Raw genomic sequence first — 24681 nt, forward strand, 5'->3', positions numbered from 1 at the left:
CGCATGATGTTTCAAAATGTACATGTTGAATATGCCACGTCGTAGACTCTAAAATGCTGTATTGCTTTTAGAATGAAACATTGAAAAGAGAATGTCTTTTGTTTTTGTTGTTTTAGTGTCTGTGATGTTTGATATTATCATTTAATGTTAATACACAAAGTGCTGGAATAGTTGAGTATCTGAAACTTTAAGGTATGATTTAGGAAATTACTTTATGTTAAAATCTCATTTAGCCCGGTTGGTGTGGCTCAGTGGATTAAGAGTCAGCCTGTGAACTGAAAAGTCACTGGTTTGATTCCCAGTCAGGGCACACACCCAGGTTGCGGGCCAGACCCCCAGTTGGGGGCGTGCGAGAGGCAACTCATTGATATTTCTCTCCCTCTCTTTCTCTCTCCGTTCCCCTTCTCTAAAAATAAATAAATCTAAAAAAAAAGAGAGAAAGTAAATGTCTTAAAAAATCGTATTTATCTAGAATTTGATTTATAAGGTGATAATCTATTATGGAAAATTGAAATACGATTACTTACAGCTCATAATATTTAGGTTACACACTGCGCTTTGCTTCCCATTCCTCCACTGTCATGAACTGTGCACCAAAGACAATAAGAAAATGTTACGTATATTTTCAGCACACGAGACGCAGAGGCTTTCCCATTCCTGTGATGCTCACGTATCACTTCAGTGTTTCCTGGTAGAAAAATATGTCAGTTTCTAGCACGTGTCAATAATCCTACGGAGAAATTTTCAATTACCCTCCTGCTAATCTTTTGTCTTTTTCTATAGAGAGAGAAGGCTTTCGAGGAGCTTTTGTGATATTTGGAGTAAGGGCTTCTTTCTGTTAGAGGAGACGGAGTCAAGGTGTGAGCTCCTGGTCCCTTCCGACTTCCTTGGTGGCCGCCTGGCTGGCCCAGTGAACTGAGGCGTAGATATGAGAGAGAGCAGGCGAGAGAGCAGGCGGTTGGGGGATGTGAGGGAGGGCACGTATGCTCACACAGGCCCGCACACATACAGAGGACAGAGAGTAGCTTCACAGCGTGTTCATGGTCATCGTGGAGGCAGAAATGAGGGTTGAAAGGAGAGCGTACCTTGATGCCCATTTGTGTGTCACCCCAGAGTATGTTTCCCACCTGGGTCCTGGTAGCCCCCACTTGCCGCCTTTGTGGTGGGATTGGCCATCAGTGCAGGCGGTGCTCCTGTCCTTGTCCTGACCTTTCCGTTTCTGAAACAGGCTGAATTTTTTTTTTTTTAAACAGGGATTGGAGGATTGGGGCTTGATCATTTTACTATGGGACTTTGCTGTCCATTGAAATCACTGCTGAATCCTGTAGTTTGGTTACTCGCCCCTGTTGTACTAGAATGTTTTTCTTAGTGAAAGCACCTACCAAAAAGTATACTGTTTCAGAGTCCCAGTTGGAGGACTCCATGAGAAATGTATCTATTCCCAGGACTGTTGGGTTTTGCCCTTTCCCCCTCAACTCACTTCACACTTTTAAAAATAAACAGATTTGATTCCATACAAACTACATCTGTATGTGTGTGTAAGGAATGGACTCCCTTTTAGGCAGTAAGTTCCTTTTTTTGTCATTTGGAAACAGGGGTGGATTTTTATTCACTGTCAGTGTTGTTGGCATGCGTAAAAAGTGGATCCTACTTGTGCTCTAGAAACTGCTTACATCTTAATTTAAACATGCCTTTTAAATTTTTTTTAAAGGTAGTGTCTTCCCCAGCAGATGTAGCTGAAAAAGCTGACAGAATTATTACAATGTTGCCCACCAGTACTAACGCAATAGAAGCTTATTCTGGAGCAAATGGAATTCTAAAGTATGTATTTCTCAACGGTGGATATTTTCTCATTACCATAGTTCATGAATTTCACATTTGTTGGAACTCTTAAGAAATTACAGTCAGTGTTTTTTAAAGCTTGCTGTACTATTTCTTTTTCTTAAAAGTGAATAGTGTGGTTGCTCCCTCATTGTAAAGGGTTTGTTTTTTCACTGAAGTCAAGTATGTGACTTTTGGGAATATGTTGTTTTTTTCTGCTTTTTTTTTTGTTTGCTTCTGTGTCTTTCCTTTAACTCTTGCATTAAACTTAGGCTTTCATTGGCAACATGTTTAAGAGTCTTTTAAAGCCTGCATGTTAAAAGTGTACAAATGTTACAAGCATAACATGGTTTATAGAAATTCAGAAAAAGGTTTCTGTGAAAAATAAAACCAAACATTGGAAAGAACACCATTATTTAACATTTTATTATATAATAAAAAGTTATTGTATGTCCTCTGGGTTTGTACATCTGCAGTAAGAATTTTGAGGAGTTGGAATTAAAGGTTAGCAGTTGCTCTTTAAATCAAATATAATTTAGGTCAGAGTTTCCTACCCAGCGCCTAGCTTCCCTGGCTTCAAGAACCTTCTGGTTAATTGCTGTCTATTGCCAGAATCTTGTGGTTATGTTAGGATGACCGTGGTTGAATTCCCAATTCAGTTTTCTGATCTTAGTGGTTCCTATTCCCAACTTGTTTTGTTATTGAATTTCAACACCGAGGTAGGACGAACTGGTAGGCCCTGCAGACATATGGAGGGCTAAAAAGAGAGGGTTTAATTTCATGAAGCTGTAATAATATGAAACTTGAGGTTTTTGGAAATTGAATTGCTTTGGGAAACTAACAAACCTGGGAGTAAAAGACACTTGGATATTAGGCAGAAAAGTGATAAGATAAATGTTTAGATTTCAGGGAAGGTTGAAAGACACTCATATTGGACGGAGCCCTCAGGCCCACGGTGTGTGTGGTCCCGAGAAGACCTAGCTGTCTCATGACCTAGTCTGTTCCAGTTATGGCCGTGCTTTCCCTCTCAAGGAAAAGCTACTAAAAACTTGCGTGGAGACAAATTCTATCTTTATTAATATCCCTTACTCAGGAATATGGTGGCCAACTACCAGAGCAGTCTTGTTTAGGGAGTGCTTTGAAAGAGTTTGGCTTTACATTGAATTGTAATTTGCTTCTCATGGGTGGTTCTTACTTCCTTCTGGGTGGGATCATTTCTCTACACCCAGTGTATGTGTGATTTTTGAGATGATTTCCCATTTCTTAAAGACTTAAGATCTTAAATGTACCAATATCACTAAAGACTGGTAAACTTAATTCTTATTTTTAGGTTGCACAAAGTGAAACTTTACTTATCAAGGTGATCTGTATCAGAGTGTGCTGTTTTGTTTTGTTTTCCTGTGGGACATACACCATTACTGCACTGGGACCAGATCAAGTCCTATGTCTGAAATTGTTATTAGCATTTTATGTGCTGTTTTTTCTATAGGAAGATTTTTCTTTTTTTTGGTAGTATTTAGCAATGATTATTATCTATTTGCCCATTCAAAATTTATATTCATTCAATTCTAATTTCCCAGTTGTAATTCTTATTAAATGTCTTCTGGGTTAGTTTATCTGTTAACAAGAACTTTGGGAATTTTGGATGAAAGGTTAACCATAGTGCTTTAAATAAATTATAATTTAGGTCAGAGTTTCCTAGCCAGTTAGGTTATAGATTGTAAGGGAACTGTCTAGGTATATAGCTTGCATTTACAGAGCAAACAAAAATGTTTTACTGTAAGATTCTATTTAATATTGATGTGAAATATAGTACATGAAAAGGCTACTTCCCCTTTTTAGTGAAGTATGTAGTATGTAAATTTACCATAAAGAACAAAAAGAATGAGATTTTCAGGTCCTTTCCTATATTTCCCTTTCTGCCTTGCCTGTTTGGTATTTTATTTTGTCTTTAAAAAGTTAGTTATTAGAGAACACACCATCCTGAAGCAAATGGCTAAATTTCAATTGCTTACATTTATTCTACCTAGTAGCAATAAGATGGATATGTGAAATTTATAATATGGCTTTTTGAAGACAGATCAATTACTTTTAAAAGAGACCCAGTTACTTTATAAACAACAATTAAAATGCTACCAAATGCCTCTTTTAAAGTTAATAGGTATTTTAAATCGCTTAAATCTCAGCTTACCCAACCCATATTGTGGTTAGTGTGTATTTCATCCCAAACCAGAATTTACACCAGTTTACTAGATTATTTTTGTTTGTTTGAAAGAGTGGGTTTCCTTTGTGCTGTAATTAATCAGAAAATGAATTTGACATTTTGAATCACTTCTGATAATGCTTTTAACACTAAGCCACCAAAGGCAACCTTGATCTCTAGCAGCTTTTAGCAGATTCTGGTTCTGTAGGTAGTTGTATGAAATGTTTATTCAGCATTGTAAACTGTATTTTTAAAACTAGAGTTTTAAAAAAGACTCTTTTTATTTATTTACTTAGAAAAGTGAAGAAAGGCTCACTATTAATAGATTCCAGTACTATTGATCCTGCGGTCTCCAAGGAATTGGCCAAAGAGGTTGAGAAGATGGGAGCAGTTTTCATGGATGCCCCTGTTTCTGGTGGTAAGTGGCGGCTGACATACATGCACCCCGCGGCTGTCTAGAGTCAGAAGTAGTGATGACGGTGTTGTGGTACCCAAGACACATCCAGTTATTTTTAGACCTGTTACAGGGATTCCCATTTCCCTCGTTAAAAACAAAAACAAACAAAACGACTTATGTGATTCAGTGCTCTCCAAATACATTGCTTATTCTAAATTCAGATAAGAAGGTGTCACAATTTTGAAAGGTTGTCCATTTTTGGTCCAGATTGCTGTGGGTGGGGATAGATCAATTCCTGGGAAATTTAACTTTCAGAACGGATTTAAGAAATTATTTGCTTGTGTAATGTGATAACTCTTAAAGAAATCGAAGAAAAAAATCATTTCATAAGGGAAACAGTAGGCCTGGATGATTTTGTAGCTGAATGTTACCAAAATTTCAAGGAGCAGGTCATCTCAATTTTATACAAACTTTTCCAGTCTGTAGAAAAAGAGGAAATGCTCTCCAACTCATTCTGCAGGACCCGTATAACTCTGACACTCAAACCAGACGGAAACATGAGAAAGAGAAGCTATAGGTCTATGTCAGTTAGGGGTATACAAGTGAAAAGTTGAAGTGTATTAGCAAACCAAGTCCAGCCATGTGTGAAAGAGACCAAACACTACAACCACATGCGGGCCATTTCATATATGCACAGATGACATCATGTTAGAAAATTATAACTATATATGACCCCATTAACATATTTAAAAATTATATCATCTCAGTCAGAGAACCACTATAATAGGCCCTACTAATAATAATAATGTAAGCACCACTAATAATAGGCCCTACTAATAAAATTCACAAAGCTATTATTATAGCAAATATTAATAGTGGGTGACTGGGTATTTTTGGAATGGCAGGATTGTGGGTATTATGATTTTCCATAATTTCTAAATTTTCCAAAATTACTGTGTAACCAAATACCATCTGTATACACACACACAAACACACACGCATATGCATGTACGTACATATATATTTATAATAGTGTAGCAGTAGAGAGTGGAATAGCATTTTTCCACTCTCTATAATTTTTTCCACTCTCTACAATTTTCTAATTGTATTGAACTTGATTTAGGCTTTGGGATTAAGAAATAATAAAATATATTTATTTAAATCAGTTTCTGTTTTTTCATGAAGAACCTAATTGTCTTATAAAGGCATCTTATATACCTTATAAAAATACATATGTATTTTTATTAAAAATATATATTTTTTAATATAGGTAGAGGTATAAATAATTGTTAGCTCCTCTGATTGTTATAATAGAATTGGTTAAGTAGGATTTAGGAGTAAAGATTTACAATGTGATACAGCACATTTGTTTTTATTGTGGTTTTAATTTTTTTAATTTTTAGTTTTATTTTTACGATTGCATTTATTGGAGTGACATTGGTTAATGGTGATATGGGCACCTTGATCACAAAGTACTAACAAGCGGTTGTAAGCTTGGTGTGGGTATGTGTGTGTTTAGTGCAATGGAACTAAACTGAGCAACTCTTGTCCGAGTGGCTCTGTGACAGGATTTGAAACTGGTCCATACAATCTTGCTGTCGATCCTCTTTTGCTTCGAGAGTGTGGTCCAGAATTATCATTTGATAATGAGGAGTACCAATTTGATTTTTAAATGTTATTTTAACTTTTAAAATAGAGTCGTCTTTGTGAATAAACTGAAATTACTCTCTTGTTCCTGTTAACCTATTGTTAAACCCTAGTTTGTAGTTTTAGTTAGTAGCAAAAAATACTAATTTATAATAGTGAATACACTTGAATCTGAACTATATTACTGGTTGAAAGCTTTGTGTAGAGGTGGTTGTGATAATTTATTGTTTGACACGTTTATCATGTAATTTGTAGTAGAAGTATGTAATAGAAGCTTATACTTGTCTTCTCATAGTTATTTTTATATTTTTAATATAGTAGGTTGTAAATGGCTCCACTTTCTCAGTTAAAATAAAATAGAAGAAATTTTCTGTAAGTAGTCTGGTTTGAAAATGATTACATTTTAACTAAATAAAATTCAGGAAAAGGGACCTGTGTAAAGCTTGGCTTAGACACCAAAGGTAGGCCCACAATTTTATAAAGTTCCCTATCCATCAGTCTTGAAACATGGGATATTTGAGGTAATTTGAATAAAACTCAAGTCCCCCCCTCCAATTTTATTCCACTCTCTCTACCCCACAGCTATTCTTTATCTCAGACTTTAAAATAATGAGTTTACTTGTACTTATATGGAGATGATACAAATATGGTATTGTTCTAAAACTGTCAATGGGAACTTCTTCCTCTGTGGTTAGCATTTTAAAGAGAAGTGTTTTTTTAACCTCGTGTAGATTGTGAAGATAAATTGCATGGATTTTTGAGCAAGTGGTTGGTTTCTTTAGTCCAGCATTTTTCTGTGCTTCCTGTTAACTATTATTCTGGGGAGTAAAATAAAAAGAATCGTGACTGTATCATTTTTCCCAGGTTTCATTTGATATTTATTAGACCCTCCGTACAGCAGCTCCTGTCCACAGTGCCCTTATTACAAATAATACAATTTTACTTAAGTTCTAAATTAAGGTTTTTCTTAAAAGTCAAAAGCAGCCCTGGCTGGTGTAGCTCAGTGGATTGAGCGTGGGCCTGCAAACCACACGATCGCAGTTCGATTCCCAGTCAGGGCACATGCCTGGGTTGCACGCCAGTTCTCGGTTCCCGGCAGGGGGACCCACGAGAGGCAACCATACATTGATATTTCTCTCCCTCTCTCTTTCCCTTCCCCTCTAAAGATAAATAAAAATAAATAAAATACTTTTAAAAAAGTCAAAAGCAAATGTGGCATACACAGTTGTAATTATCACCCTGAAACCGGAAATTATCCTGTGAATAACTGTTTAATACTTGTATAGGTACCGCTCTGGGGTAGACACTGCTTTGTAAAGCACTGGGGCACTCCTCAGCCAGTCGGGTGCTCCCGCATGAAGTTGTCGGACTGTGCGTGCCTTCCTCAAAGTTCACATTCTATTATAGCTCTTATGTTTTTATATATACACACGTGTGTGTATAAATACACACACACACACTCATTGATTCTCTTCCTCTTGTAGAGCTTAAACTTTTTGAGTGCAGGTAGCAAGTCTTTTTTTTCCAGTTGTTCTTATCCAGTGTTGAATATATATATACCAAATACTTATAAAATATCCAAAGGTACAAAGTGTAAGTATAAAAACTAGAGCTTTGAAATTCTTGTGTACGTCTCTCAATCCTGTTTTTTCCTCCCTAATTAGTAGAAATTGATAACCCGAATTTTGACTCATTCCCATGCTTTTCTTTATAGTTTAACTCCGTATGTTTTCATCTTTTAAAAAATATATATATATTATTTCTTTATTTTTATAGACCGGGGAAGGGAGGGAGAAGGAGAATGAAAGAAACATGGATATGTGGTTGCTTCTTGAGCACCCTCAACTGGGGACCTGGCCCACAACCTAGGCATGTGCCCTCACTGGGAATCAAACTGGGGAACTGAACTGGGGAATCGAACCTGCTACCCTTTGGTTTGTGGGATGACGTCCAACCCACTGAGCCACACCAGTCAGGGCTACTTTGCTTTTGTGAGAACTAGCAAGAGGTATTTCCTGTGTACTGAAACAGCCCCTTAGGTAAGCAGAAGGCAGGTCTGTAAAAAGAAAAAAGTACTCCTTTCTCCAGACACATGAAGCCTGCAAGGTTTGTGGTTTGGCCAACCCAGTGTGGATGGGACCTCAGCATCTACTTACCCCCTTGGCTGATGCCCTGGTGTGGTGTGTCAAGTGTACTCCCAGTACGTGGTTGTTTCGTGTAGTTCATTAACTTTAACTTCTCTGTGGTATTCTACATAAATATATCATGCTTTATATACATTTGGAGTCTTTTCAGTTTTTAAAGTATTATATTCTCATACAGTGTGTGGAAGTGTCTTTATAGTTTCTGTTTTCCCAGCACAAGCCTGGAACATAGTTGGTCTTCAATAAATGTTGAAAAACTTGGATCCAGGTCAGCTGGAAAAACAACCATGTGCAACACACAGGACAAGTGGTGAAATCCCCATTTTACCGGGGATGGAAGTAACACCCGGAGAAAATAAGTAACTCTCTTAAGGTCATACTGTGTATCAGTGGCAGGTAGATTCTACTTTCCAGTTGGAGGTTAGAAAGGCCAGACTGGAGAAACCTGTCATTTGCTCAAGACTAAGACTAGGTTTGTTTCCTGTTCCACTGCATTAAGGGATACTATTTTCTGTAAAGTTCTCATTTGTTCTAAGAGGAAAACAAGGATTGCTAAATGGAAGGCTATCCTTCAAATGATAAAAATCACTCTTACTACTTGGCTAAAAAGAGCTAACAGTTACTGTGGGACATTGTTATGGTTATGGCCCTTAATTCCTCACATCCCTGGATCTACACTGTATCTACAGTATGTGTACTCCTTATACCGACACTGGGCTTAGCTGTCTGACTCGCTTTGGCCGGTGGTGTGTGAGCAAACGTTATGCAGGATAGACTTTGGAAGCACGTTGTCCGTTGAATCTTGCCCTCTCTTGTTGCTGGGACCTCCTCCACGGCTGCACAGAGACGCCTGTGCTAGCCTGCTGGAGACAAGGCTGCATGCCCAGCCCAAGTCAAGCTCCCAGGCGACTGTGTCTGCGTTGGTGATCTTGGGGCTGCCCGGCAGTGACCTGCCCAGCTGCGATGGTCTAAATTGCTCACCCACAGAATTGTGAGCAAATAAAGCCACTAAGTTTTGGGGCAGGTGTCACATAACAATAGATAACTGAGAGAGCCCATGGCGTTGATATTTTCATAATTATGTGGAAGTGTTTGTGACTTACCATATCAGTTAGTGTGCTACCTGTGCTTATTGAGTGTACGCAGCATAAAGTCTTCTGCAAGGAGAATTATAATAAAAGCTGTTAGTGTAAGGGCCGACTTCAGTGCCACAGCTAAGTTGCTCAAGTATTTTATTATTAAACCAGTTCAGAAAAGCATTATGTCTGCTATAACAGGAGCCTGACTTATGTCTCTCTATTTTTTTTTTTATAAAGGAGAATGTTTGACTATGTATTACCTGAGTAGCTACCCTGGTGAGCTGATATGAGATCTTTTCCAGATCTCACTAAATCTGGGTGAGATGGTAAAAATTTAGTGAATGGCATTTTGGCATTCTTGTGGACTGCTGGGGTTCAGTAGTAGGTCTAGCTTCTAGGTGTTTCTTGTGCTCTTAGAATTGGGTTTTTATTATTAGAAGAGACCTTACCAATAATTTAGTTTGGCTCTGTTATTTTGTAGGTGACAAATTCAGGTCCAGAGAAGTTAAGTGGCCCATCCAGTGCTCTCCAGCTTGGCAGCAGGTCTAGAGGCAGAATGAATCCTTCTCTCCCAAGTCAGTATAACTTTCTTCCCCCTTTGGGGAAAGAGAAGGGAAGAGAACCTTCCCTTCGACCCCATCCTGTGGTGGTCTTCTCTCTTGTTCATAGCAGTTGCCTGTTGCTAACCCCATTTCGAACAATTTTATTGACTGCAGTGGCTGGTTCTCTGGCTACTCTCTTGCTAGCTGACGGGCACTGCCATGGAGGGAATCCTGTTAAATGTTGAGGAGAGCAGCTGCCTTCTTTTCTAACCCTTGGGGGCTGGCTTCTCACCTGGAAGACGCTGGCCATTTCTGTTCCAGAGCCAGTGAGAAGGGATGGTCGAGACGCCATTATGCCGGAATCCAGAGAACCCTGGAGAGATCACATCAGTTCTGTTGGGTTGACCCCAGCCTGGAGTGTTTATTAACTGGCTATCGGGAGTCTTTTGTTCTGCTGATGAGTTAGCATAGTACCAGAGTTGTTTTTTGGGGATCCACCTGGCTGGTTAATCAAACCTACAGGAAAAGAGAAAGTAAAGTGGAATCCTGAGAAACCTCTGGTTTGTTCAGGTTTGAGTAGGACAGGGTCTGTTCTGAGGTGTGAGGCCTTGGAGCTGAACAGGATTACACCCGAAAGCAGATGGAGGAGGGGCTTGTTTCGTATAGCAAGAGCGAGGCTGTTTTCCACGTGCTTCTGTGTTGTGTTATGCTTGTTTGTGCCAGTTTCTTCCACCAGACTCCGAAGAGGGCAGGCACCCTGTCCTGTTCATTTCTGTCTCCAGTGTATGTCCTCTGGTGGGCATTTACTAAAGTGTGGTTGGCTGAATCAGGAATCTTTTTATTTTTTAAATTCATGATTAATGTTAAATATTTTGAGCCTTCCCTGCAGTTTCTTCTCCTTTCCAAGCTGTTCTCCAGGTTATTTATCTTCAGACTATTGACTTCTCTCTCAAGTTAAACTAAGTAACTGCCTCTATGTTGTAATAATATCCATCAGGCAGACAGTACATGTTTACCATGATCAAAACGTGACATTTTATTATTAGATGCTGTTGGGGAGTGTGATTATGATCAAGGTTGTGAGATTAGGCTAAAGGAAGTAGAATAATAAATATTCAGAACAACTTGAAGAGGAAGTCCTTACATTAGAAGTTTAGAATTTAGGAAAACATAAGGTGATTTGAGAATATATACAAAACGTAAAATAATGCAGCACAGCAGCATTCTCAGGGCCTAACAGCCAGAAAGGGAGGCCATGTTAACCGTTCGCCCCCAGCAGCGTGCCAGGCAGCGTAGAGAAGCACAGCTCTGTCCTCTCTGCGGTGGCTGTTCCTGCTTATTTTGACTCTTATCTCCCAGTCACCTTTATGGATATGGAAAGACAGGAAATAATACCAGATTTGATTTATATGCTGATTCCAGGGCAACAGAAGGATTTTTAGTTCTGGAAATTAAAAATTTATGTTAAAGATCAGCTAGAAATCTCATAGATGATATATGAGGTCTGTTCAGAATATATCCAGCCATGTAATATGAAAATACAGACCTTTCTTGAAGAACACACAAGAAACACTGTACATGGGACAATGATGCCTCAGGCCCCTTCGAAGTAGGCATCTTGGGACCTTACACGGTTCTCCCAGTCACCATTGGCTGCCCCGTCCTATTTTCCTGAATCTCTTTGGCAGTCTGAAATCTCTTCCCTCTCGAAGATGATTTTAGTTTTGGGAAAAGACAGAGGTTGCAGGACACCAAATCTGGGCTGTAGGGGGTGCTGAATCACCTGGGTAATTAGATGTTTTGCCAAAAAACTGCACTAGACATTGACATGATAAAGCTGCCAATCACCACTGGCCCATAACTGCAGCCTTCTGAATCATCTGAATAGTTTCTGTGAAGTAATGTTCAAATTTAACACAAATTATGTGGCAGATTTCTCTGATTTCATTTCTCTGCTCACTTAGTCACTGAGTGTGATGGTCACATAGTGCACATGCTCACTCAACAACATCTACCACCCCCACTGACTAGTACAGTGAAGTCATCATTGTTCACCCATGTGCGTTCCAGTCCCCTCTTCTTGGCTGCCAGGCTACATTGATGTCACACCAACTATTCTTGTTATATTAACAATGGCTGGACTTTTTCTGGACATACCTTATATATCCGAGGGGAACCAGTGGTATTTGGAGTTAGATATGGAAGTCCTTGTGTAAATATTCTTTAAGCAAGGAAGAAAGGCAGTTGGTTAGTTCATATAATTCTCTTATCACATGTAGTTTTTGTTGTTGTTGTTATTCTGTTAATAAATTAAAAGAAGTTCACTTGAATATTAGGAGAGCCTAGAACTTTTAGAGAGAGAAAGGACCTCTGAAAATGAAGCTTTTCATTGTTTTTTCACTGAAATGTTTTATACTTAAAGCTATTGTATTTATATATTCTTACAAGATTATTTATTGTTCTCTAATTATACACGCTCATCTGTTTTCCTTGACAGCGCCTCGATTGAGGCGTGCTTTCTCCTTCGTTTCGTGCAATGAACAGATACTGAGCACTCTACACGAGCTAGATGTTAGGGCACTAGACTCGTGACTTCAAGGGCAGTCGGAGTCTTACCTCCTAAGAGCTTACGATTTGGTAGAAATAGGATTCACAAATGAAAACATAATTTCAGTGATAAGTACTGTGAAGGAAAAAGAAGACAGAGTCAGTCACCAAGGAGACAGACAGTAAGGAGGGGCCCTTTGACGGAGAGTAGATAGGATGCTCCTCTGGGGAAGTGACATTTGAGCAGAAATGGGAGTGCTCAGGGCGAGGGGAAGTGTCCAGTGGAGGGAGTGGCTCTGAGCTGTTGAACGGTCTCCCCATGTTTGCAGAGCATTTATCTGTGTATCACCAGGACGCAACAGTTTTCACTCAGTTTGTTAAATCAAGTCATCCAAACCTCAGCTCCCTGTAAGTTTAAAATCATGCCTTTGTTGAACGGCCTGTGGTTGTCAGAGTCAAGCTAACTGAGCTTTTCGGAAGTTAGCCCACGACAGGGCCTCCTAAGTGTGATGCCCTAACTTGTCTGTCTTGTTTAAGTCACCTCTTTATAAAATGTATAATCATTCTTTAATGTCAGATGTTGTTTAGTTGCACCATTTTGGATATGTGTATTTTTTTTTAAAGTGTGGAATGGGCATGTGACCACAGAGCTAGTTGCAATTTGCTCAGCTCTGTTGTATAATGAATGCGGGACATCAAGCAAATGAAAAACTATTGTTTGTGAGTAATGACCAGTACTGTTCAGTCTGCTCTCAGGGCATAATTACAGCACTTAACTGTGCTTGAGTAATTGAAGAATAAACTCACTGATTGCCTAATGTCCGTGGATTTGCATAGAGACCTGGAGTTGAAGTGGCTCTGAAGTGGCCCCTGCAGTTAGCCCAAGGCTTTCTGTGCCGGCAAGCCTCATTGATTTGCTAAACGGTATCATTCCAGTTAGGGCTTAACGTCAGAATTAAATAATTGAACTTGCGTGTATGTGTTTGTTTAACAGTTCCCTACCAGGAAACCAGATTTTATACTCTGCTTGGCCGGGCTGCATTTTAGTAATTTGTTGGAGGTATTCTTAGAATGTGGAGTAGTGATCACAAAACCTATTAAGGAGTTTCTCTTAGAGCGCTAGCCTTGCTTGCGAAATTCTTCAATGAAAGCCCCATATAGACTCCCATTGTTGTTTGTAAAACCCAGTGTGCAGTCTTGGCCTTTGCTGCTCACCAGACTGGATACCTACTGTTTTTCCATTAGATCTGTATCTAATTTATGGTAAAGGGACCACAAAAACAAAAATTATTTCTATTTTGGCACCTAACACCATTCTAGTTAAGGGTCTGTTGGCATTTCCATTAAAACATTTTCTTAGAGAGGTTTATAACTTGGCACTTTCACTTGGCTTTGGGCCGACACATTGCTATTTCTGTCCAAAAAGCAAATTCTTTGACCCAATTTCATAACTGAATGTGCTGTGGTTTATAATGTGTGGAGGGGGCAGGGCCGTCACAATAGGTCTTTGATGCTCTTGCAAGCTGTCTGATTGCAAAGTAGTATTGTGTATGGTGTTTATTCTGGCATTCTAGGGTTTCCTCAGTTTGATTTTTTGAATGTTTTAAAATAACTTGGTTTGACATGATTAATATAGTTTCATGGGTTTGTCCCTTTAAAGAATCGTACTACTATGATGATTTTTAGGTTCTTCTTGAGTTATCAACTTCTGTTATTTATTGTCAAATTTGAAAGTGCTTCGTGGTATTCACTTTTGTATGAGAGACTTGAATTAACCTCAGAAAAGAGTAAATAAAATAAGCCTCTGCTTGGTCTGGTTGGGAGGTATTTACAGCTTTAATGAAAGACAACTATCATATGATTTCACTTATATGTGGATTCTAAAAAACAATATAAATGAACAAACAAAACAGAAACAGACTCAGATACAAAGACTGATGGTTGCCAGAGGGGAGGGCAGTTGGGGAATTAGGTGAAAAAGGCGAAGGGATTAAGAAACACAAGTTGGGCCCTGGCTGCTGTGGCTCAGGTCACCAGTTCGATTCCCAGTCAGGGCACATGCCTAGGTTGCCAGCCAGGCCCCAAGTTGGGAGTGTGCAAGAGGCAACTGATCAATGTATCTCGTATTCGTTGATGTTTCTCTTCCTCCCTTCCCCTCTCTCTAAAAATAAATAAATAAAACCATTAAAAAATAAACATAAAAAAGGAAGCACAAATTGGGCCCTGGCCTGGTGGTTCAATTGGTTGAAATGTTGCCCTCTTACACCAAAAGGTTGCAGGTTCAATCCCTGGTCAGGACATATATCTAGGTTGCAGGATCTCTCTCTCTGTCTGTCTCTCTCTCCCTGCTCACCCCCTCCCCCCTTTACTCTTTCTAAAATCAATAAACACATCCTTGGGTGAGGATTTTTTTAAAAAGCACAAATTGGTAGTTACAAAATAGGCATGGGGATGTAAAGTACAGCATAGGGGAATGTAGTCAACAATAATGTAATAATGTAACAATGTAATAATGTATGGTGCCAGGTGGGAACTGAAAATATGGGGGGGTAACACTTTGTAAAGTACTTGATTGTGTAACCACTATGCTGTACATGTGGAACTAATACAAAATAATATTGAATGTAAACTGTAATTGAAAAATAAAAATAAAGCTTTAGTAACTGAAATAATTAAAAAAATTGTAACTTCGATGGGCAAATCCATTTCCTTAGAAATGACGTAAGACTCATCAATACCGATATACTAGAAATGGGTTAAATATGTTAGCCATTTACATTTCCCCACAATTTCACAGGCATTCCCTGAAGATACTGCAGGTTCAGCCCCAGACTACCACGGTAAAGTGAGTCATACTCTTTTCGCTGGCGGACGGTCTTACCTTCAATTTGGAAAAAATGCAACATCTGTGGAGCACAGTAATGCAAAGCACAATGAAGAGATGTGCTTGTTACCCTGTATCCATTAGGTATCCTTTTTTGTCCCTGGTGGATACTTTTCCCTGGGATTTTCTTCAGTTTACAGAGTAGTTCAGAAATGTTTGGTAAATAAATTACAGAGATTTCTTTGAAATTAGTCCCAGAGAAGAGGTGCCCATAAAAACCTCTTTTACATTCTTTGGCACGCCTAAGACTCCAGTACAGCAGCGTCACGGACAAGAGTCCCCATATAACGTGTTAATGAGTTCTTAACACACTGAGGGAAGACTGCTGACTCACTGCCCAAGATAACATCATTGAGGCAGCTTTAATAATTTGTGTCCTAAGAAAATAAAAGAACGGGTTAGAGAAGGCAAAGTGCTCCCTTCACTTATGTGTTGTATTACTGTTATCATTCATTCTTAGTAGTATCTCCAGCAACCTAGTTTATTTCTAGGAATTTGCTTTCTTGCAGTTTGCAAATTCCTTCATTTCCAAATCTGCAGGTGAGATTTTAATTGCATGGCAATTTCCAGTGAAGTAGCCATTACCAGGGTTGCTCTTGCCAGGCTCTGCCCTGTGGTGGAGGGAGGGACACTGTTCTCTTCACATGTTGTGTTAGAAAGTGCATGGATAAGGCAGGGGTCCTGCCTGAAGTAATCCCAGGGTATTTTTAATGTTTTTTAATTGCCATTCAGGATGTAAGTCAGACCAGACACAATTGGGTCTGGTGACTAGTTCACGACTGCCTAGTGGTGTTTATATAAAGGTGAAATAGGTTTAGTAAATAGATCTGAAGCTATGGCTGATATATAATTTATTTTTCACTAAGGTCAGTCGATTCCTAAGCAGTGCAAAATGAGTTCCAGTGTACCTTATGTGTTCTGTTACTTTGTTTTGTTTTGCCTGCGATCCCAGGCAGCACGGGAGCAAGGTGGGCAGAGCGTGTGGAATTAAACATTTGACAAGGACCTTGATCAAACCATTGTCAGACTTACTCCCATTTTCTAGATGTCTGCTGTTCTTAAAGATGGTTTGATGACATTAGCAGATGAAAAATATGTTGAGTTTAAATTCTTCTTTGCATGTATTTGCCATACGATTCTGTTTTGTTTTGCATTCCTTGGTGTGTTTTGGTCGTGAGCATTTTAGAGTTACACGCACATTTCACCATAGCCATCCTCCACCCTCCCTCCTCCCATTCACGGCGAGGCCAGTGAAGGCGTGGTGGGAGCCTTGCCTTCCCCTTCTGCCTTGAAGTGATTATAACTTGACCTGAAAGTACAGGGTTTTTGTTGCTGTTTGGTATTTACCTTAAACTCCTTCCAGTGATAGGACAGATGTGGACTCTTCTAAGTATTAAGAACTTCATGATTTCTTTCTGATATCTTTTCCTATTGAGTCGTTGACCATTAGATGTAGTCATGTTTTTTTTTCTTCCATTGCAGTCTCTAAGACAGCATTGTTCTTAGGGAGTTGTTTTTTTTATTAGAATTAAACAATACAAGGCATACAAATAATTTTATATCATTAATTATACTTCATAATCCCTAATCCTTATGGGTGGGTAATACATATTCTCCAGTGGCCAATATTTGTAATGTACTATGCACATACATTAAAAGAGTAGAAAAATAGTCTTGGCAGACACTGAAATAATTGGCTTTTCCAGCCAAGATAGGTTTGTAAAACATTCTGAAATTTAAGAAGTGGGAGGGAAGGAATTTTTCTTTGCATTAATGTCATATTTTATTAACCATTTACCTTAGGCTATACAAATTTTCTGCAGCATTTTTTACTGGATAAGCAGCTCCAGGGAGAAGGGTAGTTGATTTGTTGTGATTGTCAGATAGCTGCAAGCCTTCAGATAAAAGAATGATTTTGACTTAAAATCCTAAGTAGAGACAAGAATTTTTTTCCCTAAATGTCAATGATAATTTTGAGGAAGGAATAAGAACAACAACCTAATTCTGGCTCTGAGATCTGCAGTCTTTAATAGCAAACTTTTAAAAACAGCACTTAGAAATACTTGATGGTATCTCATGGTCCGTGATTGGGCTGTACTTTTATATTCTTCTTAGTGCTTGTATAAAGTCAACAGCTTTTCATGATTGGGCATTGACATCTTAAATCTTGCACACTGCTCTGTTAGGAAAGAGACCGAGCAATACTGGTTATTTTGAAGTTAATAGGAATAGTCTGTATTTGATACAGAAGTTACTTTCTATAACATTTAAGGGCTAGTGGACAAGGGGAAAGAAGGGAGGGGAGGGAGAGAGGCAGGAGCATTTTCGGGGAATAAGAAAGACATTACATTATCCTTTTCCATTTGAGCTGGTAGTTTGGAGTAAAACTGTAAAGTTAAACTTTTTGGAATTGTTACTACCCCAAGTGGGAATATAAACTATATTGAACAAAATTTATTTAGCCTGTTAAAAAGTCAACCTAAAATTATAGTTAATTAGCTTACATTATTACATCACTTCTAGTAGAGAATCAAACTGGTACCAAGTAAGAGGAACTTTATCATATCAGGTGAGCTGGCTGCTACCCATATGGAGCTTTAAGATAATGATGAGTTTAAATTTCCTCTTAGAGCTAAGTGAGAATAAAACTGGAGGCAATAAATACTCTTGGCCAAAGCCATTAAATGAAAAAGCTGGGAATTCTCCAGCTCTTGACTTAAATTGTTTGTTTATCAGCTGGCGCCTAGTCTGGAGTCAAGAACTGGAGATTTCTATCTGTGACAGAACTTTGAAACTCTTGCAGGACACTTTCATTTCAACTTAAGGTAACTTGAGTTTATAGCTTTGGCTTTAAAGATTACTAATGATTTACTCATTTCCTTACCATTTAACCAGAGCGGACTTTTTCCCAGGAAGGGATCTGTGTTTATTTAGGGCCTTTGTCTGCGGAGGGATTAAAAGGCAGCCCACCAGCATTGTGAACTTGATGGTAATAAAAGGTCACCAAAACACACCATAAAAACATTCTTACCATGGAATTAATTATACAGTGTAATTTTACAAAGCAGCTCGGTTACCCCATCCCTACCTTCTCCCCCATTCTTAAACATTTCATCTTTTAAAAATTAAAGCTCTGGGACAATGTAGGTTTTTGGGGGAAAAGCACATCTTGCTTCTTTCTTGCTATTTAAACACTGAGGAATTGTCACCTGTAGTAAATTGTGTAAAACTTTTAAAGTTTTAAAATCAAAGTGATCATTTATTGTTCAACTCTGGGACGAATAACTTGTTTTGGGGGAGGGTCGAGGAATCAAAAGGGGGTTGGTCAGCTTTCATAGAACAGCTATGGTTCTGAAAACCTCAGCCGCCTCAGGAGTTTTCTCTGTGCCACCAGATGGCATTGCATCCCAACCTGCTTGTGAGGGAGGGAGGAGAGGGCCTGATACTTTCTCTAGATTTTGTTTTTGAAGTTTGCTTAAAAATCTGCATCAGGGTCGATTAAATGTCTCTGAAGAACTGAAAAGATTTCTGACCTCTGCAAACATTTGCTTTTAGGTGGTTAATGTTGCACTGAAATGAAAGTAAATTAAAATGTTGAAACATTTGCAGAGGGTAGCTTTTTTGTTTGTTTGTTTATAAATGAACATTTAACAGTTGGTTATTTTGTTTTGTTTTACTTGTTTAAACACTCCAGAGAGGATCCTGCCTATGAAAACCCTTACAAATGTTGCAAAAATCCCCTCTGTGTTTGCAGTCCCCCCCTCCCGCCCCCAACCCCGACACACACACACACACACACAACCCTTATAAAAAAAGGTGCCAGTAGGTTTTGCTGTATGGGAATTTTTAAAAAGAGGGAAAGACTTCTGAAAGGTGCAAGTCGGTCCTTTTCACAAGCATAGCTATGATTCATTAGGCAGTTCATGTTCGTGTCTCGAGTTGTTTTTGGGAAAGTAAATTCCTGCAGTTTCCTGTCCTGGTTTTGAGGGAGTGAGTCTCTTCAGTGTTTTGAATTAACTCATTTTAAGAAAATGCATAAAAGCAAATAAATAAATAGACCATAAATTTTGTAAAAGTTAAGATTATGTTCCTTAAAATGTGTATTGTTTTATTTTTATAAACCCATGTGTTAAGAAACTCCAGAAACAATTAAATTATTTAATACAATTCTCTAGATGCTATGATATGTTGTCAGAATAAATAAGGTTCATTGTACCTTGTATTGATTTTTATCCTTTAGAAAAATGTATTCACCATGCAGAGAGACGTTTCATGCTTAGCTTTGATCATTTATCAAAAAGCTTTATGAAATGTCCCTCAACTTTATACTCAAGCCTCTTCTCTGAGATTTCGTAGTGTGCACAGCCTGATTAGGAAATGTATATGTTTTCAAAGAAAGTGTTTGACCTCCCACCTTGATGCTCCTGCTTTTAACTCCCACCCCAGACTCTCCCCTTCCCTCTGTTCTGAATAACTCGCTTGGAGTGTGTGTTGTACTAAAACTGAACATACACAGCCTTCAGTATTACAAAGAAAGAACTTTGTTTCAAGAATTATAAAAACTTCACATTTTTAAATAGTCTGGACAAAGGTGCTCATGACATTTGACTCTTGAATATTTCGGTTTTGAACTTGATACAACAGTCTGCCTGTTAGCTTTGTTGTGTGCTGATATTTCTGCTTATTTAACATCAAAAAGCTGTATTGGTTTCTCTTTATAGATTGTGCCTGTGTTCTGGAATTGCCTCCTGCTGTCCGTGAATTGCTTCTTGGCTAGTTTCGTTAGAACATCTCACCAGGGTTTTTTAGCCAGTGATGAAAAAAATAGAATTTGATACAATAGGATTAAATAAAAATTACACTGACTATTCATAATTATAGTTAAGTCTCCTAGCTTAGCACATCAGTTTTATATAGTAAGAGCAAGTGCATACAAATCTTACATAATAATATGCATATATATATATATATATAATTGCCTACAATTGTCTTTCTAGTTATTTCTATAATAATAAGTGACTTTTTTGCTGAAACTCCAGAAATGTACTTTTTATTAAAAAATAGTAGTCAAAAAAATCCTTTCTCATTTGGGTGTATGTAGTTTTAGTAATGAAGGATTTAGATTTTGGCGTCTCCCACTTTAGTTGGAAGTAGTATTGGTGTAAGTGAGTGTTGCCATGGGAACCTCCACATACATATAAAAGGCAGGACTGTCCAAGTGGAGGAGGAGGGGTTCTGTACCAAAATACCACGGGCCTAAATGATCTATTTTATTTATGTGTTGGGATGTAGGGGAAGCTATGATGGAAAGGAAAGGAAAGCAGTGCCAAAAGTAAATGTTAAAAGTTAAAGCCGTGTACTGATACTTCTGGAGTCTTGTAGGGGGAAATGTTTTTTTTAAATTTGAAATGTGATTCTTAATGGTTTTTATCATGTACATACATTATGGAGTTTTTACATACCTTAAACTATGTCCATAGAACATGTTTATTTGATTTTAGATAAAATACTTAATGAACTTTATTGTTTGGAGAGCTGAGATTTCAGTTTCTGAGATGGATTTAATTACAAATTTTATTAAAGATAGTTATCATAGTTCATTCTTTTTCACATACTTGAAAATTAAGAAAGTAAAACAACTAACTTTGCTGACTAGGAGACAGTTAATGTGGCCTTCAAAGAAAAGCTGGTGCATAGGCCTTACAGTATTTTTAATGTTAGATTTTAAAGTTTAAATAATTTTAGTACTTTTCTATAAATATTAGATAAGAAATGGTGACGTACTATACCTGCATGTGTAATGTTTTCTTAAAAAAATAATGAAAAAATGGAAAGCGAGCGTCGAATCCTTTTATATTCCTCAGGAGCACATGTGTGGCTGCCAATAAAAATGATTCGAGAACAGCCAATTCAAATTTAAATTTACATACAATTTACTGTATGTAAAGTAGCATTTTTGGTTTTGTTTTGCATATTTAAGTTACAGAAAACAATGAAATCATACCAAATGTGAGTTAGGCAGGAAAAAACGTGGCATCATCATCACAGTTTTGACACTGGATACTGGTTATCAGATAGATGTGTAAAAAATGAGAAAATCATTAACCTGACAAAAACTGCTTAAATTTACCCTGTAGTCAAGCTACAGGAAAAGTAAAGCTGCCAAGGTAATAAAACATCTGGAAGTTTTTAAATTAAAAAGAGCAATTTAAATTTCAAAAAGGAGGAGAGGAGTGGGAGAAGAAAGTTGGGGGGAGAGACTGCACACTGCTCCCTGGGCCTGGCTGAGGGGCGTGCGTTCACCGGCAGTGGAGGGGCGTTGTTCCCAGCCCCACTCAAGCAAGGCCGGCACCTCTTCCCAAGTGGGTGAGTTTCATGCTGTTGAACTGGGATCCAGAGAGCTTAGTCATCAGTGGGTCCTGCAGCTCAAAAAGCAGCAGGGTTGGGAGTAAAGAATGAGAAAGTGGTTACTTACAAAACTAACCCATTGAAACCTTCAGGTGGTGTGAATAATTCATAACCGAGAGGACCCTTGGTCGTCCTAACCTTCAGTCTTTTTAAAGAGTGAGGCCCTACCACTGTGTGCCATTCAGCACTGAAGGTACCGCAGGGACACTTTTTTAGGGACACTTTTAGTATACGACATCTGATTAGTTTTAAACAGCCCTTCTGAAGAACAAAAAGACTAAAAAGTTTGTGGGTTTTTTTTGAAAAATAATAAGAGGAATAAAAAGGCAAGTTTGTCAAAATACAAGAGAGTGAAAGTAAGAGCAACAACATCTAAGATATTTTCTGTTTCGGTTTTCATCTGCTGCTTGTTTTCCACAACTGCCCCCTCCCTGGGGGAAATCTGACCATCTTAATGGGGTGGCAAGCATGAAAAACCACACAGCCTTATCAAGAAGTGGATTCAGCGTATTTTTACTTTAATCACCTTTTAAAAGTTTCATAATACAGAATTTTCTAGAAGACGGCAACTAACATGTGTAAGTAACTTTGGTGTGTCAGGCTGTCATACTGGGTGGCTGTCTAATGGGTGTGTTTTAAACATTTACTCTTTATAGTGACCTCATGAAATGCAGATTAGCCTTATTATTTTAGGGAGGAGGTTCAGGCTCATTTAGGAAGGGACATGCAAATTGTTATAAGAATGTAGAAAAGAATGTTTTAGTTAGAGGATTTTAAAAAATTATGATAGGATTAGTACTTTCAAGTTTGGGATTTCTTTTGTTTGATATAATAACAAAAGGCTTTGATATGTTTTAAAAAACAAATGAACAAAAATACTTTTTTGATGCTTTGTTGATACCACCAAAATCCAGATGTAGGAAAAACTATTAGCTGACTAATAGAGTCCACTTAGGTAATTTAAAGCAATTGTTTTTTGGTTTCATATGCTTGAATTTAGTCAACTATAAGAATAAAAGGGACAAGAAAAATGTGGAAACAGAAGTGAAAACCACAAGTTTCAAACCTTCTCAAATAACTTCTTGGAAGATATTTTAGAAGTTCAGGTATTAAAAAGAGATCCAAAGGGTATCTTATTTAGCTACGTAGTCACAGTGTGTGTACCCAGGACAGTTCCACATATGTTTTCTCTTTTAACTTGTGTTTTAAAATTTTTATTTCCCAAAGTAAGTTATTTAGTTAAATGTACTTCAACAACTTTTTAAATACCAGAAATTGGCCTTTACAAAATATCAATGAGAGTCTCAGTATGCACATATACTTTTAAAAGTATGTTTATAGTATTCTGCATTATGACTTACCACTAACCGTGTATCAAAACTTACTGCTCAGTAAGAATAATAAAACATAGTATTTACTCTACTTTAACATTACAACAATCATCTTGTGTTTTACTGGAAGAATTATAACATATTGGGAATTGATTTTCATCTTGTCAGTATTTTTAACCCTTCTCAGTACACACAATTCTTCAGTCATATTACTAAAAGAAATCTGTCCCAATAGTTTTGTTTCCTTTTTTTATTGAATTTATTGGGGTGACATTGGTTAATAAAATTATACAGGTTTCAGGTATACAGTTCTACAATATGTCCCAGTAGTTGTTAACAGAAGGTCTTTAAGGGTAGTGTGTGGGGGGTAGGGGGGAGGTTGTTTTAGTAGTTTAATCTAAAGATAACTCGGGAAAAGTTTTTCTATACCTAATTCAGAATATGTTTTAAAAATTAATAGGCCTATACTCATGATAGCTTCACTATAAAACGTAGGTTCATGGAAGACTGTAAGAAAATATATGTACGGCGTTCTGCTTTCTCACTTTTTCTCTGAATTTTCTAAAGACCCGGTATGCTGCGGTGGGAAGTGCTCACGTACCTGAGGCCAGCACACTGAACCCCACCCACCTCCTGTTGTACGTACTCTAGAGTGAGGATTTCAAGTGTTTGCATGGTTCTGGTGTGCCTGGTTCCATCCCATAGATTCCTAGCCTCACACGTGATTGGCATCGGGTTAGAAGGAGTGCGGAAGAGGCCTCACCCCACCCCTTGTACTGGTGTGTTCAACAGGGAAAACAAACCACCGACAAACACACCGGTACTCTTGTTACAGCTCAGAGCCCTAAAGAAGGGCCTTGTATCAGTTCCCAGGTTACTTTGGAAGTCATATGCGAAACTTCTTTCATTTGTTTTTCTCATTCTATAGATTTCCAACATGCTATGTACCAAATTATTTCCAGAAATGCTTATTAGATGGGTTGCTGTGAAAGGAAAGGGTGGAAAGGGTAGAGCATAATGAAGAGAAATTTCTGGAAAAAAGAAATTAAAAAAAGAAAAGACACTCTGACCCTAACCCTTACTGGGGTAAAGTTCCAAGGGACTGATCGTGATTGCTAGTCAGAAGACAGTCTAGCCGGATAGTGATAAAAACTGGGGTTTGGCCAAATCTGTTTTCGTATGGTTTCATTCTTTCTTTTCCTGTGTTGGTTGTGTTACATGGGACTGTTAGTGGGTCATCTGATTATGACAGGATGGAGGTGAAGTGTAGCATTGCCTGACTCGGGTGGTGACATCGTTTCCGACTAAAGCAGCCTATAGTAATGAGATTCTTCATCAGAAAAAAAAAAAAGAGCAATTCTTGATTTTTGTCTGTACATCAGTTTTAAGAGGCAATGTGGTTTTTGTAGATTGGAGTTACAACTTTGAAAGGGTGAACTGCAATATTTCAGGAGGTACGCTAATACAAGCATACGACTGTTCAGGAAGGGGAGGTGCTACAGGAAGACTGCAGCAAGGAGGGTGAGGAAAAGTAAGGAACCTGAGAAAGAACATCCATTCTGTTTTGTTGTTTAAGGGAGAGAACTCGGGAATTTGTACGTGTTAATCAGTTTTGTGCAGCTGTAAAGTTAAACAAAATAGGAAAAAAACCTTGGCTTCAAAATGGTAATTTTGATGT

At 38.1% G+C, this 24681-nt stretch overlaps 1 protein-coding gene across 2 annotated transcripts in view; it reads left to right on the forward strand.

Annotated features, from left to right (window-relative positions):
* The window catches only part of HIBADH (3-hydroxyisobutyrate dehydrogenase), a 104439-nt gene that overhangs the window by 14787 nt on the left and 64971 nt on the right, over positions 1-24681 (forward strand). For both annotated transcript variants that reach the window (XM_037041242.1, XM_037041243.1), the window contains exons 3-4: positions 1712-1821; positions 4321-4442. In XM_037041242.1, coding sequence (XP_036897137.1) covers positions 1712-1821; positions 4321-4442 — 232 coding nt within the window. The remainder of the gene's footprint in view (positions 1-1711; positions 1822-4320; positions 4443-24681) is intronic.

This window comes from Sturnira hondurensis, unplaced genomic scaffold (assembly GCF_014824575.4).
Source record: "Sturnira hondurensis isolate 20B ecotype Veracruz unplaced genomic scaffold, ASM1482457v3 Scaffold0002840, whole genome shotgun sequence".
NCBI lineage: Eukaryota > Metazoa > Chordata > Mammalia > Chiroptera > Phyllostomidae > Sturnira > Sturnira hondurensis.